Below are 17,560 nucleotides of genomic sequence, written 5' to 3' on the forward strand. Positions count from 1 at the left end.
CTTGTATACTTGATGTGTTCTGAATGTGATAGTAGGCCGGCTTAATGTGGCTGTTGAAATTGAGCTCTGAGTCCATGACCACACCAAGACTTCTGACTTGGTCTGTGGTTTTTAACATTGCCCACTGAAGCTGAGTGATGAATTCTGATCATTCTGCATTGGCTCCAAAAACTATTACCTCAGTTTTTTCTTTGTTTAATCGCAGAAAATCGTGGCATTTGTTTGACGCACTCAGTAGGAGCTTTTATTAGACCATATTCCCCTGGTGACATGGTTATAAAAACTTGTGTGTCATCTTCATAACTGTGGTATCATATTGTGTTGTTTTCCATAATCTGAGCCAATGTAGATCAGGGGTGTCAAACATACAGCCTGGAATCCGGAACTGGCCCGCCAGAAGGTCCAATCACACATGACTTTACACACCTAATGTTGATGCACTTGTGAAGACTGAGAAGTTTCAGGAGAAATTTCATGTAAAGTACTGCCACAGAGGCTTTTCAGACTGACCAGAATACAGCTCTCTGAAATAACAATGAATACTTCCTGTGGTCAGATTTAAAGATACTGAACATTGTGCAGAGTATTGTCAACCAGCAGTTTCAATACAAAAGAATCTGTATCGGATTTCTATCTTAAAGCAATATGGGTGGAGCCCTGCTACTAAGGCACTGACAAAACTTCAGACTGTAAATGGTTTGTAAGGCAGGAGATGACTTTACCTGCTTCTTTAATCGCTTCCTTTTTAGTGGAAAATTATGAAAAAAAGTCAAATGTAATGAAAGTGAGTAGCAGATTGACTGAAAGTGGAAAAATTGAGACATACTGTTGATTTTGTTCATAATTTTTCCTAGGATATTGCAGGCTGTTCATTTGTTTTGTAAATGGATGAATGCTTTTAGAATGAACTTCATTACACCAAAAAAGGGGAAAATTTGAAGGGGTCGTTATTTATAGGTTATTATGCAGTGGTTTTACTGGTCTGGCCCACTTGAGATCAAACTGGGCCCCTGAACTAAAATGAGTTTGACACCCCTGATGTAGATGTTAAACAGAAGAGGCCCCAGTATGGAGCCTTGAGGAACTCTGCACGTCATATATGTCTGCTCAGAAGTACAGTTACCTATAGACACACAGTACTGCCTAACCTTTGAGTATAAATCAAACAAGTTTAGTACAGGCCCAGAAAATCTTACCCAGCTTTCCAGTCGGTCTAGTTATATGTTGTGGTCAACACTGTCAAATGCAGCACAAAGAGATCTAGTATGTTGTTTAAATGGATGTCACTGAAGACCTTAACAAGAGCAGTCTGATTGCTGTGGTGTGGTGGAAAAGCTGTAAGAAAGATACCACAACAGTTATATAGTGCCAAGAAGTTGTTTAAAGGGTGAAAAACAGCTTTTCACTGACTTAATATAAAAACAGGAGGTCTGATATGGGATATTTAATTGTTCAGTAGTGACTGCAGTTGTAAGGCCCAGTGGGAAAACACCTGAGAGAAGACACTCATTTACAATGTACGGAGATGTGAGGTGAAAAAAAAAAAAGAGTCAGGAAGGTTGTAAGGTTAGAGATGCAGTGACTGGTGGATAAATACGGGCTACTATTGACTTTCAGCCCTTAATTTACTAACTAGATTTATCCCCATCCCAGTCCTTTAACATCCATATATGCAGATAATGAGTCCAATCCAATACTTTTACTTAATGTTGATTGAAGGTGTGTCTGACACATTGAATAACAGCTATAGACTACTAAATTTGGCACACCTTGTTTTTTACAAGCTGCCTGGTCCTAGTCCTGGTTTTTCCTCTTATACTTGAGCAAAATTTATGACCCAGCTGTTATAAATTAGAGCAATGCTGTATCACTATCAGGCGATGTTGACAAAACACAGTAGAGTAATGAAAGGATCACATCACCTCAGATTTATATCAGCCAGTAACAATCCTAAAATACGCACAGAGCATCGACTCAGGACTTCTCTACTCTACTTTGAACGTCATAGTGGGTTGATTTAAATGGTCTGATTTTTAAAAGTTAAAATATGTGAAAGTTTGTGAATTTGAGGAACAGCTAAGGCCTTGAAAGTTTTTTTTAAATGGACATAAATAGAAATGGGTCATTTAAAGTGCTTGTAGTTTTTATATTTTGTGCAACAATTGAAATTGAAATTCTTTTGGTATTTTCTGCCATCACACATTGAAGCTTCTTTACCTGCTTCTTTGAATGAACTGGAATTTCCGGAAAAGTCCTTGAAATTGATGTTTAAAGAGGTGTGGGAACCCTGGAAGGCAGTTTGTGTTGCTTCAGAGTTGTGTATTTCCTGCTAACCACAAGCATGAAACAAGAGCTCTTGAAAAATACACTTGAAAAGCTCACACTTGATAACTGAGTTCCTGCAGTAACTCCAAAGTTAGCAGGACTCAAACGAAACAAAGAAGTACCAGCTGTCTTGAAGATGAACCTTCAAAAAACCTTTGAAGAGGACGAAGCATGTAACGGGCTCTGTGAGGGAAAACAGCTGGTTTTATCATTCATCCTGCCTTTGTATTGTACTTCTCAATATATATTGTGAACATCGGGTCCCTTCCTCTCCATACAAAGGCCTTTGTTTCCATTAACATTTGATGCCAGTTGGTTGTTCCCCCGAAAAGGAAATGGAGGAATTCAGAGAATGTGGGGCTGCACTTTTCCAGAGTGTGGGCCCGTGTCTCACTATGTTTCATATTTTACTGTATGTCTGCTCATGAAGGTTTTTGTAGGATAAACACATTCATGCACACCATCAACCTGTCACGACCACTTCTACTATGACGTAAAGAAATCATCCTGAAAGTGTTGTCTTTCCCCAGAACCCTTTAACCACTTCAACCAAACTTGTTTCTTTATTCTTCTCCACCAGGATGTGGAGCAGTATATGCTACGCACCGGCACAGTCAACAGCATGGAGAGCTCCCACTCTCTGCCATCCATGTCAATCAGCGCCAGCTCCCAGAGTAGCTCGGTCAACAGCCTGGCGGATGGCTCCGATGACAGCGGGGAGATGGCCATGATGCAGGAGGGAGAGCACACCGTCACCTCCAACAGCTCCGTCTTGCACAAGCCCCTGGTCAGTCCCCATGTTTTACTGTTCGTTGAGGAGTTCTGTCCCTCTCAGGCCTATCTTTGGCACATTTGGCACCAAGTGTAAAAGTTTCACGTAGAGCCTAGTACGTACCTTAAAAGAAAGACCATGTAACCACAGGCTTTATCTCAGACCTTGGGCATTCTGAGGAGAAATGGCTGTCATAGATATATTGAAAATAAGATGGTTTCTCAGCAGTTTCTAGAACAAAAAGGCTCGCCATCCACTAGCCAAAAAATGCAATTCTTACAGAAATCTCTGAATGTCTAAAGTTTTTTATACCAAATCCATAGCATGGGATTTTTTATGGTGTTCCTCAAGGTCTTGGTGTCTTTATGTGGTCTTTTTGAGGGATTTTGAACCATTTTTATCAACTCGAGTGGCAAAAAATGCTTAAATTTAGCACCAAATCATCCCAAACATTGCTACAACATCTACAACTATTAGACATAATTGAGCATGGCAGTGGCCACCATATGTTTCCATTATAATGTTCTAAGCCCTTATATACTCTAAACTTTAAAAGTTTGAAAAGGCTCCTAACCAAAACACAATTTTTAATATATTTTTATGACTAGAAACACTCACTTTGAGCTGCACCCCAAATTAGTATTTTTAGGTGATGTATACCAGTGTAATGCAACATATATTTTTAAATTGTTATCTCCCCATAAAGACCCCCTGTCCCCTCCTAAAAGAGACAAAAATGGGTCTATAGTAAGGAGGGGGGAGCGGAAGAGGTTAAATACTGGAGTTGGACAAACTGACATTGTCAGACCATTTCTACACATGCACACTTGCACCACCTACAGGAAGTAGAAGGTAATAACAGCACCAGTTTTGACATGAAAATGTGTAGACGTGTCAGTGTTGCCACCTACAGAGGAGAAGCAGAAAATCACCAGGGCAATATCAAGTTCACCAGCTGCCAAAGCTTCCAGTTGTGCTGGGCTGAGTGAATCTTTTCTTAACTAAAGCCCTAAATGAAGTTAAATGTTCCCTGTATTTAATATTAAGTATTAAGATGACATCCATTTAAGACTAGTGAGTTTAAAGTTCCTGTCCTTAAACCACCGCAAGTTTGTTCTAATAAGTCCTTTTGTCTCTCTTCTGCCACAGAGCCATGACAACATCTACGATGATCCCTATCAGCCAGAGGTTGACTCACAAAGAGAAGCTTCGTCTGCCGGTGGCGGCGGGGGAGGTGGAGGAGGAGGAGGAAGGCGTCGTCGAGGCAGAGACCATTTTGCCACCATTAGGACGGCCTCGCTCGTCACCCGTCAGATCCAGGAACATGAGCAGGGCTCGGCCCTTAGAGAGCAGATGTCTGGGTAAGGTGACACAAACGAGCGGTAGATGCCATAAAAGAGCTTTACAGTCCCTACCTTATAAAACAGACACCCCTCATGTTTTATCTTTAATAGAGAATAAAAAAAACCTCAAGTAAAAACCTTGTTAGAAATAAAAAGTCAATCAGCCAACTTGACGCTCCGTGTCTCCTCACAGGTACAAGCGAATGCGGCGGCAGCACCAGAAGCAGCTGATGGGGCTGGAGAACAAGCTGAAGGCGGAGATGGACGAGCACCAGCTGAGGTTGGACAAAGAGCTGGAGAATCAGAGGAACAGCTTCTCAATGGAGGGAGAGAAGCTCTCCAAGAAGCACCAGGCTATCCTGGAGAAGGAGGTGAGCAGGCGGAGGAGGAGGAGTGAGTAATGGTGATCAGGACTGCCAGAGAAACTAAAGGGGGACGATGGGTGATGTTTGACAGATACCTGATTCACAGTGAATATTGATTTACCGTAATTACTCCAGTGTTTTTTAAATGTGCTGCTTTTTAATCTTGTGCTTCTCATAACTGTAATGAGATGATGTGTTGTTTGTTTCAGACAAAGGCAGTCCTGACTGAGGAGAAGAAGTTCCAGCAGCACATACTTGGCCAGCAGAAGAAGGAGTTGACTGGTCTGCTGGAGTCCCAAAAGCGACAGTATCGACAGCGCAAGGAGCAGCTTAAAGAGGTACTACTGGGTTTTAGAGAAATCTGCCAGTATCCAGTTTGATTCAATAAGAATCTAACTTTTCTTGTTAGCATTACTCTGCCACATACTGACACTATACGAACAGCATTCTTCTTTCAACCTGTTGGGCTAACACTACTGTACCTCCTGTTCATCGTCTTTATTTTATTTCCACTCCAGGAACTGAATGAGAACCAGTCAACACCAAAGCGGGAGAAACAGGAGTGGCTGGTGCATCAGAAGGAGTGTCTGCAGCAGCTGCAGGCGGAGGAGGAAGCGGGCCTGCTGCGGCGACAGAGGCAGTATTATGAGCTACAGTGTCGTCAGTACAAGAGGAAGATGCTGCTGGCACGCCACAACCTGGAGCAGGACCTGCTCCGAGAGGTACTGGTTTTACATCAGACTGGTGTGTCGATGTCGGATCAACAAGTCCCTAAAAATGTTTAAAGCAGCCAACTGGCCCAGTCACAATGAAGTACTTTTTTGCAATGTTTATTTACTGTCCTGCGCATTAAGTCTTTGTGAGCTTTGAGCAACGCGGAGGTGGACATACAATATGTCACATGGTTGACATGACAACCCTGGTAAAGACAAACTCAGCCACAGTGTGAGGGAGAAACAGTGAATGACATTGTCAGGTAGCAAACCCTTCTCAGACAGTATGTAAGCAAAACGATATGCCTGCGAGAGCTCAACCAGTTTATTGATGTGGTCCACTAATCGGCATCAATATGACACTTTACAGCCTGTCATTATCAACAGAACTTGTCTCTGATGGTGGGCGATGGCTGCGCGGCTTCCACTGCTCACATGGGGAAATGCATCCCAGACCAGAGCTGAAAAGGGGAGGGTTGGTTTCAGTCAGTGGATTTAGCTCCAGAGAAGTCAGGTCTCCTCTGTTGTGCGACTGTGTCCAAGTGCACTGTTCTTTATTTTAACATGGATTTACATTTTTGGCTGGACTGCAAAAGCAGGCCCAGCTCAATAAACACAAAAGTCTGCCACTTCCTGTTTCAAATTAAAAGCATTTTAGCCTTTCATACACAGTCCAGCCATATAAATCCTGGAGAAGGTATTTTGAAAATGAAAAATTACTCCACATCACAGTTAATGTTAGCCAGCATATGCTGTCTTTTGGCCAGTATCACAAGTAGTTGTCAGGCAGATGAAAATATCAAGGGCAAAAATGTTCCGTGGAAAACATTCCAAATAAATAATTAAATGCATTAATAGCATGTTAAGTAGTTAAATTTTGTATGACCTAAGACTAACTGAAATATAAAGCTGCACAGAGTGTGTCCCTGCTTCTTTAGAGCATACACCACATCCACGGCAGTCACGGTCTTTCTCAGCGTGCTTGGTGTACTTAGATGACGGCATCAGAGATCACATTCTCCAGGAAGACCTCCAACACACCGCAGCTCCTGGTGGAACAGACCAGACGTAATTCTTTACTCCACCATGGCGACCCAGACAGATAGCGGGCTTGGTGGTTCATGGAAGCACCGCAGAGCATGACGATTATTTTGTAGAGCGCTGCCTGCTTCCTTTTGCCACCCATGTTGAGCAATGGGGCTGTTCCCAATGAACATGGTAGCTTGGGCTCTGCAGCGATAGTTTCAGTGTCTGATCTATTTTTTCATTTTTTTTTAATTTGCAAGTTGCAAGCAAATCTGGCGGGACAACAAAATGATTTTCTATTCTGAACAATATGCAGACTATATTAGATATGATATAAAAGATCTAAATAATGATAAATGATAAAATGAGCACCCCATGCTTCCACGTATTTGGCAGTTGCGTCTAAACAGAGAGGGAGAAACAAGCGCGCACACACACGGCAATGGCTATCAGCTTTTTCCTGCTTTAAGCTATTGCTATTATATCAGCCTTTAAATGTCTGTCTGTTTCTAATGCCTGTTATTGGCTTTTGCTAACACAGTAAAGCCTGTTTTAAGTGTTAAACACTAAAAGTTCTTATTTGACTTTTGCATAAAAGTGTGAAAGTGGAATTAGTTTTAAGAATTTATTTAAATTGTATAGAAATTATATAACAGTTCTACTAGAAATCTAGAAGAATGTGTTCTGTATCATGTAACACCTTCCTGCCTCTTAATCATCATCTCCCTCCTCTAGGAACTGAACAAGAAGCAGACTCTGAAGGACTTGGAGTGCGCGATGCTCCTCCGTCACCACGAGTCCACCCAGGAGCTGGAGTTCCGCCAGCTGGGTTTGGTGCAGCGCACGCGGGCCGACCTGATCCGCACGCAGCACCAGACGGAGCTCACCAACCAGATGGAGTATAACAAGAGGCGTGAGCAGGAGCTGCGTCAGAAGCACGCCGTGGAGGTCCGCCAACAGCCCAAGAGCCTCAAAGTGAGTGAGAGCACCCAGAGCCTGGGGTCTCCTGAGGAGGGAGAGGGCCAGACACCAGAGGGGCCGAGCGGCAGCTGGGACAGCGAGGCAGGGGTGGCAGGCGTAGAGGTGGAGGACGAGAGGGATGGTGTGGTAGAAAAGACGAGGGAGGGGGTGGATAAGGGGCTGTATGATGTTGAGGATGAACTTGATGGAGCGGTATTTGAAGATGACGTTTATAGGGAGGTAGAGAAGGAGGAGGGTGTGAGTGTCCCTGTGGTTGAAGGGAAAGATGAGTTAAATGGCAACGATAAACCAAAGAGAGATGATGAGAAGGAGGAGTGGAAAATCAGTGGAGAGGGAGCAGAGGAGAGGGAAGTAGAGGGAGTGCAGTGGGAGTACGTGGAGGATCACAGTAAACCTGCACATGTAGACACTGATGAAGAAGAAGAGGGCAGGGGCGTGGCCGACGGTTGTCCCTCTGAGTTTATCTCATCCCTGACCCCAGAAAAAAGACGACTCCGTGAGCGAGAGCTCGATGAGCTGTCTGAGTTTTATTTCCCCGATACTCCAGAGGAGCTGGAGCCCATTTCTCCTCCTCCTCCTGCTCCCCCTGCCCAGACTTCTTTACCTTCACTCTTCTCTCATGCCATCTGCCTCCTCCTCTCTCTTTCTGCTGCTGCCCAGCCCTCTAATCTCACTCTGCTGCTGCTCTCCATCTTCCTCCTCTCCCTCCGCCGCTCACCTCCTCTGCCCTCAGTGGCCTCTGTTCTCCTCTCTGCCGAGCTCGCCTTCCTGGCACTCTTCTTCTCATATCTCTTCCTGCGCTCATGCTGCTCTTTGTCTCTCTCCACCTACCTGTCGCTCAGCCTCTGGGTCAGCGGCCTCTTCAGTTTAGGCCTCTCCTTCAGTTTGGGGATTTATTACATTCCCATGATATTGATTTCAGCCTCCTTCCTCAGCTCTCCCTCCCTCTTCCTGTCTCTCTACTTGGTGGTGGTGCTGATTGTCAGGCCGGCCCGCGACTTCCTCCAGCACGCACCTCGCAAAGTCAATCGCCTCTGCATGCGCGTCCTTTTCCGTCTGCCTCGACCCCTGTTCGCCATGTGCCAGTCAGTCCTGGGCGGCATGGCTGAGCGAAACCTCTATGAGATGTTTCCCAAAGCGGGACGCAACTGGGGCGGGCGCCAGTCCAAAATCCCAGTCCCCCTAAAGAGCTTACCTTTGGAGTATCAGGCTCGCTGCAGGAACACCTCCCCCCTGGCCAAGGGGCTCCTCTGGGTGAGGCGTTTTGGCAGACGACCTCTCGGAGTCCTGGCAGACCTGGCTAACTCCGTAGTGCTAAAACTCGCCGGACAGCTCATTAAAAAGCTGCCTCCCACTGTCCGGGTCAAACTCCAAACTCTGGGCCTCTTAAAGAAGATGAGCCCGAGCAGGCTGCCACAACTGCTGCCCCGGGAGGTCAGAGAGAGGAGGGAGAGGGAGAGGAGGGGGAGAGAGAGGGAGAGGAAGAGGAGGCAAGAGAGGGTGTTCCGTGAGGAAGTGAGGTGGGAGTGTGGGTTGAGACGAACTGCATCTGGGAGGTTCGTCAGGGGGAAAATTCGGCCGTGGAGATAGAAAGAGAGTGAGACAAATCGAAGTAAAGAAACTTGTGCTGGTTTTATGTGAGTGAGTGTGTGAGCGTGATCGCACTCATGTTCCATTGTTGAACCATTGTTTGTGTGTCTTTTTGATTTGGGCCCAATAACTCCCAAACTGATTTTTGGTCACATTTCCTAAAGATGAGACATATTTTACCCTGCACACACACACACATCTGTGTGTGCTGGCTGAAAGTGATTTTGGCTGTTGAATTCAAACATGCACATATTTATGTGCATACAAGCCATACTGTTGAACCAGCGGGACCTGCAGACGTAAACATGCAGCTGAACCCGCGGTTACTGCACCAAACCCAGTGAAGTTTTCATTATTGTGCTTTTTGTAAAAGTTCCTTAAAGTTTTTTATTTTATTTTATTTTATTTTTATTATTTTGCTCTTAATTTGTAAGACAAATATTTTTATGGTTATTTTTAAGACCGTTTTTTGTGCAATCATTTCTTTATGGTGGTCTTATTTTAAGAGGTGCGCTGGTATCTCAGTGCTTAGAACAAATATTTACAGTGTTGCATAGCGTCTTGGTTATAATTTCACTCCCTAAAGATGAAAACTGTGAAAAAAAAAAAAACAAACGAATGATTTCACTAACATCACCCTGAACACTAGTTCTCAGTCGATATAAGAGTGCAATAAACAGCTGAACCGAAATATCTGGGACCACTTTAGGTCATTTGATATCATCATTAGTCCAAGAGGAAAACAGTTAACTAAAGGTCTTACAATATAGGATTTAAAATATAAAGTAAGGGGCCATTTAGCTGGAACAAGCCTGTCCAGCTCATCGTTTCATGTTGACACATCATTTACAGCTGGTGAAATCATTATCTGTCAGATTCTAGTTAGATATACTATTTTTATTGCGCTTTATGCAATGATCTTGTTATGATTTACCATGTAAACATATAGATACCCTCCCCTATGAATATACAGCAGTCAAGTGTGTTGTCACAACTGCTTGCACAGATGCTGATAGTCTCTTGTGAAGTGACGTATCCTAAATTTATAGTAGAAACATAAGGAAGCAGGATATACTCTGGAGTTGTGAAAGTATAATATAATAAAAACCTATTTAATATTTCAGCGTAGTTTAATTTATATGAAGCCATACAGACAATCTTTTGAGACATGCAATCGTAGAAATTAAAGTCCAAAGATTGATGCAACTACTGAATGTGAAAGATTGAGCATCGCATGAAAAGAAGATAATCAGTAATTTTGCACTGTCCCAAAGACCATTTAAAAGATACCAAATGAGGGAGAACAGATCACTTCAGTGTAGGGCAGGTATTTTAATCATTAAGTAATCTGATAGTTATTTTTTCAATTAAACGTTTAGCCTATGAAACGTCAAAAAATATTGAAAAAATGCCCGTCGCAGCTTTCCAGACCTTGAAGCTGGGCTCAGACTGCAGGAGATGATTTATCCCCGATACTACACTCCCGACAATCCAAGGAGAAATCCTGCTCTGGGACCTTGGTCGCTACCGATGTTAGGTGCAGATTTTCTGGTGATGTGAGGGGTTACAGATCCAGTCAAAAGCCTTGTGAACTGCTCACAGATATTTTCAAACATGTTACATATTTATGATTTAAAGTCTGGATGATTGGGGTTACAAATATGTCAGTACGGAGGAGGTGATGGTGTTGCAACAGGAAACATTCTAGCCCCTTTTGGCTAACTCTAGCTAGCATATTACTGTAAAACTACTTAAAATCCCACTTCCAGTTCAGTGCTCAGTGTTGACTGCGTCTCCCCATCATTTTCTCATCCAGACTCGTATAGTTATCTGCTTTGTTAATATTACACCTACCTGTCACTACACGTCACTCCCTGTTCAGTTTAAATCTGCTTCTTGGATCACGTGAGGTGATGCGTTCATGCTCCACGATAATCTTTATATCCTGTAGTGTGTGCATCGCCATTTGTAAAACCTAGTAGTGTGAACATGTTAGAGAGTAGATAGAAGAACATATGTTAAGTTTCTCCTTGCGTGCGTGATGCAACCTGATTTCAAAGCTCCTGTAGTCTGAGCCCAGCTTCAGGTGATGTCCTCCAGTGTCTTATTTTGTTTGACCAAAACTCCCAAACCCAAAGATAGTAAGTTTACACTGATATGTGGCAGGGAAACTCAACAAATCCTATGATGTGAGGAGCTGGAACCAAAAAATATTTGGCATTTTTTCACTATTTTTGCTTGAAAAATAGCTGAAACAATTAATCTGTCAATCGATTAATCGTGTCAGCGTTACTTCAGTCGGACCAAAACATGACACTTAAAAGAGCTGTTTTTATGTCATGCTCTCGCAATTTTGACTCCAAAATGCTCTGATGTTTACATTTAATTGAATGAAGTCGGATAAACTCAAGTTGAGGAGAGAAATTGTGCATATTTGTGAGGGAAATCTGGTCGAGATGAGTAAAATGCTTCTAAATGCTGATAATGTAGGAAACAGAAGGACGACATTTGAGCCATTTACATGGAGGAATATAACTGAATAGGAAAGCTCAGTCTTAGCTGTATTTGACCCAGAGGGGGGGAGAACAAAAATAAAGTCAGGCACTTGTGTCAGTGACCTGCGTTTGGGAAATCTCGCTTTAAAAAGTCATTTCACAACAACCATTGTTTTATTTGAATGTAACTTATTTGCCATTGATTTTCATTTGTGCTCCAGTATCAGTTATCTCCTGTTCCTCTGTGTATGTTTACATGTTTGTATTCTGTTTTTGTTGTGACACCGTTTCCACAGAGTTATGTCACCTTTTTTTATTTTTTATTTATGCAGTATTTATCAGACTGCATCCTGTTTGGCAGCCATTTTGTTCTCCTTTTATTCTCATTTTAGCTGCATGAGTGTTGGCGTACTGTACGGCTGTGTGCTCGCAAGCATAGAAAAAATATTTTGTCATACTTCCAGTATTTTTTTTTTTCTTTACACAAAAAAATAAATTATTTTGTGTGGAAATCATTGTCTTGTTTGTTTTTATGATTTTGTTTCCATTATTACGTCCTCATTTGTTTACCTTTCCCCCTGATTTATCAGCTGATGGTTATTGTGTTGAAAGATCCCGTTATCATTTTGTCCATCATCACTCCTCCTGTGTGGTCACACGTTTGATCCCTGTGGTCGTCTGTGGTGCCCCTCCCTTTGTCCAACACCCACCAAACACACTGACAGCAGGTTCTGTGACTTTAGTGCTATTTCCAATCAACATATAAGGTAGGTATGTTATTTGCAGGGCGGCATAGATCCAACTGCTGATTTAATACCAGTGTGTAATTAATCAGCTGTAATCCTCACTGTGTGGCGGTGACTGCAATCATTCTTTATGTGTAAGGTAACATCAGGCTTGTCCTCAGCATGGCTTTCCTAACTTTGTACAACGAAATGTAACCCATAGATACGTGTACTGAATCATTATTTATTAAAATAATAAATCATGCATCAGCAGGAATTACAATTCAACTGTAAAACGACAGCTTAAAATGAGACCAAAATGTTAAAATTAAGTCTCAATTCTAGTGCAAACAAACTTGGTAGCTACTTAAGATTCAAAATAAAGAGGAATCAAAATTATCTGTACATGTTAAGCGCAAATAGGAGCTCAAATTCCAATATAGAATAGTACAGCAGCTGAAACTTAACATGTTTAGTTTAATAAATCAGTCCCTTTATCACAGATACCAGATCGGCCCAATATCAGTTTGGATCAGTGTCTTCCGTATTATTTCAATCTATGTCTTATTTACCCAATAAGTTTAATTTAACTTTAAATCATCCCTTTGTATATTTATCTATATTGGTATTTATGTGTGTGAAGCAGTCAAACGTTGAACCTCAAGCATCAGAGATGTGTCCTGATATGTTAAAAAGAAATTGTAATGATTATAGCTGGTGAAAAAGGTTATATAATATTTTGAACATCTTTTCTAGAGAAAATATCTTTTATTTTTTTCACTTTAGATGTCAGTACTGATTAATCACGTTTACATTTAAGGTCAGGTCTTTTAATATTTTCAGTTCTGAAGTTATTGATGAAACTAAAACTGTAGATTTGTTTAAGTCTGAAATGTTCCTAAATATTTGGTTTCAAAAGCCCCAGTTCATAATAATGATAAGAATTCACTTGACAAATGTACATATTTTTAATCTGTAGGTCAATGTCTTCAATTAAATGAAAGAAAATATCTTCAAGAGTAAAAAAGTGTCCTCAGCAATTGTTCTTACGTAATCAGGAAATGTATTTAAGATATTGGCTGAAAATGGTCTTCATTACTATAGAATCAATGCATCCATTTATAATTAATCCATTGCAAAGTTCAAAACATTTTCTGTTGTGGTTTAAAGAAGTACTGGAATAAGAATTTGACATTGGTAGACACTTTAGATCCATGGTATCAGTGAAATCATGATCTGCACTGTAGGACTGTAGATAATTAAATTAACCGCCTGTCAGATTTTTAAGCAGATTGTGAGTGTTTACTGTATAATTCTTTATTTGTACCGTTTCATTACAGCATCAATTCCACAACTGAAAATATTTATTTAAATAATAAAAATTAAGCACCAAGTGGAAGTTTAAAGGGACAGTTCACCACAAAATCAAAAATACATATTTTCCCTCCTACATGTAGTGCTAGTTATCAGTCTAGATGGTTTTGGTGTGACTTGCAGAGTGTTGGAGATATCGGCCGTATAATGTCTGTGTTCTCTCCAGTATAATGGAACTAGATGGCACTCAGCTTGTGGTGCTCAAAGTGCCGAAAAAATACATTTGAAAAACTCAACAGCAATGTCTCTTTCCAGAAATCATGACCTGGTTACTCAAGATAATCCACAGACCTTGTTGTGAGCAGTTTCATGTGGGAACTATTTTCTTTCTACACCCACCAAGTGTATCACCAGGCAGGAGGAAGTGTGCATCTACTCATGGATGAGAGGCTCGTGCTTATGACAGCGCGAGATGTTAACAGTAAAGGTGTCCTCCCCAGCTAAGCTGTAGCATTAGCTAGCTCAGTGCTAGGTAAGGTAGCAGTAGATGCAGCCTCCTTCTGCACAGTGATATTAGAAGCTGTGATTTGTTAGTATTTTGCTACCATAACGGATAGAAAGTTGTTACACAATGTATTTAAAAAATGCACAATGTTTAGATCGTCATTTTCCCCTCCTGATTTTTCTGTGTTTAACCCCCATCTCGATTTCCATTTATAAAACCACAGATGCACTTTAGCCCAGCTGCTTCCTTCTCTCTCTCTTCTCTCCTCCAGTCCAAAGAGCTTCAGATTAAGCGTCAGTTCCAGGACACCTGCAAGATCCAGACCCGTCAGTACAAGGCGCTGCGCAACCACCTCCTGGAGAACACGCCCAAGTCGGACCACAAGGCCGTGCTGAAGCGGCTGAAGGACGAGCAGACTCGTAAGCTGGCCATCCTGGCCGAGCAGTATGACCACTCCATCAATGATATGCTGTCCACACAGGCTGTGAGTAAGGCAAGGAGACGTCGTTCACTTCACACTCGCACCACACCACCACTGCTGTGCCTGGCCCGGGGGCCGTCCTGCCTGACCGCCTGTCTGCCTGTCAACAAGCCTCCTCCTGGTCCCTCAGTGTTCATCTCCCCGAAACCCACATTACCCAGTACTACACCAAGCTGTGTCCACCATCCTGTTTCCCCTACAGTTTAACTGTTCCCCTGCAAAACATCCTCTCCCACTGAATTTATACAAGAAACAAGCACATCTAGGCCTGCTTTGAGAGCGAAAATGTTAAGCAGTGATGACAGTGCACTCCTGTAACATCGTCAGACTCCACATGGACGGTTGGAAAGAAAAAGATCAAAAGTCTTTTAATTTCACACATTGAAGTGACATCACTTCATTTTATCAGACTTCACTCAGCTCCCTCTGGATCCACAACTTTATCACCTGCACAGCAGTACTCCCCAACACAAAGGGCACCTTGATGATCTTTCCAGTCATACATTTCACTTTAGTGAAAGTGGGTTTAGTATTAAAAGTACTCAGTACAGAAAAATGTCCCCTTTAACAGTACAAAAAAACCCCGAAAAGTAATTGGAAGGAAAAGCAGCAAATCATCACACTGGAGAAGGCAGAACCAAACAGCTGAAACAATAATTCTTAAAACACTCGCGTAAAGTACAAGAAATTTGTAGTACAGTGCTAAAAAATGTATTTATATAGCACCAAGTCATAACAAAGGTTACCTCAGGACACTTTTCACTGTGAACAGATTTAGATTTTACTACTTGTTACTCTGATTTGGGCTTTCAGTGTCCTCTGAGTGTGGGACTCACACACACACAAATCCCAGGCTTTTAGATGAATGAACCATAGTAGGAGACGGATGATACGTAACGAAATGTCTTGTTCCCTTCAATGACATAACGCCCTGTGCTACTTTAATTACCTCTCAGGCAGCGTGCCATGTAAGCCCAGTAAGCTAAATCCCTCCTGCCCTTGTTTGTCCGCACATCTCCTCATGCTGTGGTTAAAATCTGTTTGGGAAGGTTTCCCGCTCACTGATTAAACTCAGTCCTGAGGTCAGTAAAACAATATATCTTTTCAATGAAAAATGTCGTCTGAGTTGGGTTTAATCTGTCTCCTGAAGCCAGATATCACATGCTCAGGTCACAGCAGTTCAACTGTTGTGCAATGTTTTGTCACATTGTAATGATTTATTTAGGTAACAGGTTTTAATTTGACAGTTTCTTACCTTTGCACATATTTTTATGTTTCACTTCCTTCTATTGAATACAGCACACACAGACCCAGACTGATCAAACTCAGACAAAACACTGATTTAAACACACCTGCAGCTCACTCTCCTGATCCTCTCCTCTCTTCTGTGCATCTCCCTCTCTTTTCTATGTCAAACTCTCCCAGCTTTCCCTAAACACTAAAGCACAATTTGTTGCCCATGCAATCGTTCCAAATTTTTCACATCCCTCCCTCTTTCTTTCCTCCTCTCAGTTGCGACTGGATGAGACCCAGGAAGCGGAGTACAAAGTGCTGCGGATGCAGCTGCAGCAGGAGCTGGAGCTGCTCAATGCCTACCAGAGCAAGATCAAGATCCACACCGACACGCAGCACGACAGGGAGGTCAAGGACCTGGAGCAGAGGGTGTCCATCCGTCGCGCCCTGCTGGAGCAGAGGGTTAGAGTCCTTTTGGCGATCACTTCTATGAAAGCAAAGCTCCTTAAAATGTAGAAAAAGCCTCGGGTGAGTTTTAGGAATCCAGTTGGGCTTGCAGAGAAGACTGTTAAGTGAAAGGTAACAGTGGACTGCTGATGTTAGCTGTAGCATTGTTAGCTTCGGTACAAATCAGATATGACTTTTTTTGTCCTAAGTTGAGCCTTATACACTTAACTTTTGAGGGATACCTCAAACACAAAATGACCATTTCTAAATCAAGTACTCACCCTGTGTCACCTTGAATTTGGGAAGAAAACTTTGTTTTTCTCGCATGCCTCCACAGTAAACGGAGAATCCAAAAAAGGTGAATATTCTCCATGAATGAATGCTTCCACAGTAAACAAAGAATCCAAAAACTGATAGAATTCTTGATGAATTAAAGGCATATGGGTCCACACTGAACAACAGCAAAACAATATAAAAACATCTGTTAACAGACTTTTGATATAGTTTTGCTGTTGTTAACCGTGGCACCCAATGACTTTAATTGAAGAGGAATGTTCATCTTTTTTGGATTCTCCGTTCATTGTGGTTGCATGCAAGAGAAACAAAGTTTGCTTCACAAGTTCATGGTAACACATGGTGAGTAACTGATTTATAAATGGTCAATTTAGAGGTGAAGTGTTCTTTTAATAATGGTTTTCACCACACTGTCCTCGCAGTAGCTGTCCTGGAGTTTTCAATCATATCAATAGACGGTGTAAAAAAAAAAGTGGACGTAGCCTGTGGATCTGAAAAGAGAAACCACTGGTAAAGTGCTTTGTGTTTTCTTTCTAATGGCCAGCAGGGGGCGACTTCACTGGTTTCAAAAAGAAGTCAGATTGTATAGAAGTCTACAAGAAAATAACCCAACTTGTCACTTTATTTATTACCTCAGTACACATTAGAATGTGTACTGAGGTAATGAATAAAGTGACATTGTGTTAGAACACAATAACTTGTCAAGTCTTTTTCAATACAGCATGATGTACAGTACAGGCCAAAAGTTTGGACACACCTTCTCATTCAATGCGTTTTCTTTATTTTCATGACTATTTACATTGTAGATTCTCACTGAAGGCATCAAAACTATGAATGAACACATGTGGAGTTATGTACTTAACAAAAAAAGGTGAAATAACTGAAAACATGTTTTATATTCTAGTTTCTTCAAAATAGCCACCCTTTGCTCTGATTACTGCTTTGCACACT

General features: G+C 41.9%; 1 protein-coding gene across 2 annotated transcripts in view; it reads left to right on the plus strand.

The window, feature by feature from the left end:
- taok2b (TAO kinase 2b) overlaps nucleotides 1-17,560 on the plus strand; it is a 41,596-nt gene that overhangs the window by 16,707 nt on the left and 7,329 nt on the right. Inside the window, exons 12-19 of one of the 2 annotated variants that reach the window (XM_049562668.1) lie at nucleotides 2,906-3,112; nucleotides 4,247-4,458; nucleotides 4,634-4,811; nucleotides 5,015-5,143; nucleotides 5,324-5,527; nucleotides 7,280-7,519; nucleotides 14,426-14,638; nucleotides 16,148-16,330. In XM_049562668.1, coding sequence (XP_049418625.1) covers nucleotides 2,906-3,112; nucleotides 4,247-4,458; nucleotides 4,634-4,811; nucleotides 5,015-5,143; nucleotides 5,324-5,527; nucleotides 7,280-7,519; nucleotides 14,426-14,638; nucleotides 16,148-16,330 — 1,566 coding nt within the window. Of the gene's footprint in view, nucleotides 1-2,905; nucleotides 3,113-4,246; nucleotides 4,459-4,633; nucleotides 4,812-5,014; nucleotides 5,144-5,323; nucleotides 5,528-7,279; nucleotides 12,383-14,425; nucleotides 14,639-16,147; nucleotides 16,331-17,560 lie in introns of those variants that run through there. The other variant, XM_049562667.1, reaches the window with a different exon arrangement.

This window comes from Epinephelus fuscoguttatus, linkage group LG20 (genome assembly GCF_011397635.1).
Source record: "Epinephelus fuscoguttatus linkage group LG20, E.fuscoguttatus.final_Chr_v1".
Lineage (NCBI taxonomy): Eukaryota > Metazoa > Chordata > Actinopteri > Perciformes > Serranidae > Epinephelus > Epinephelus fuscoguttatus.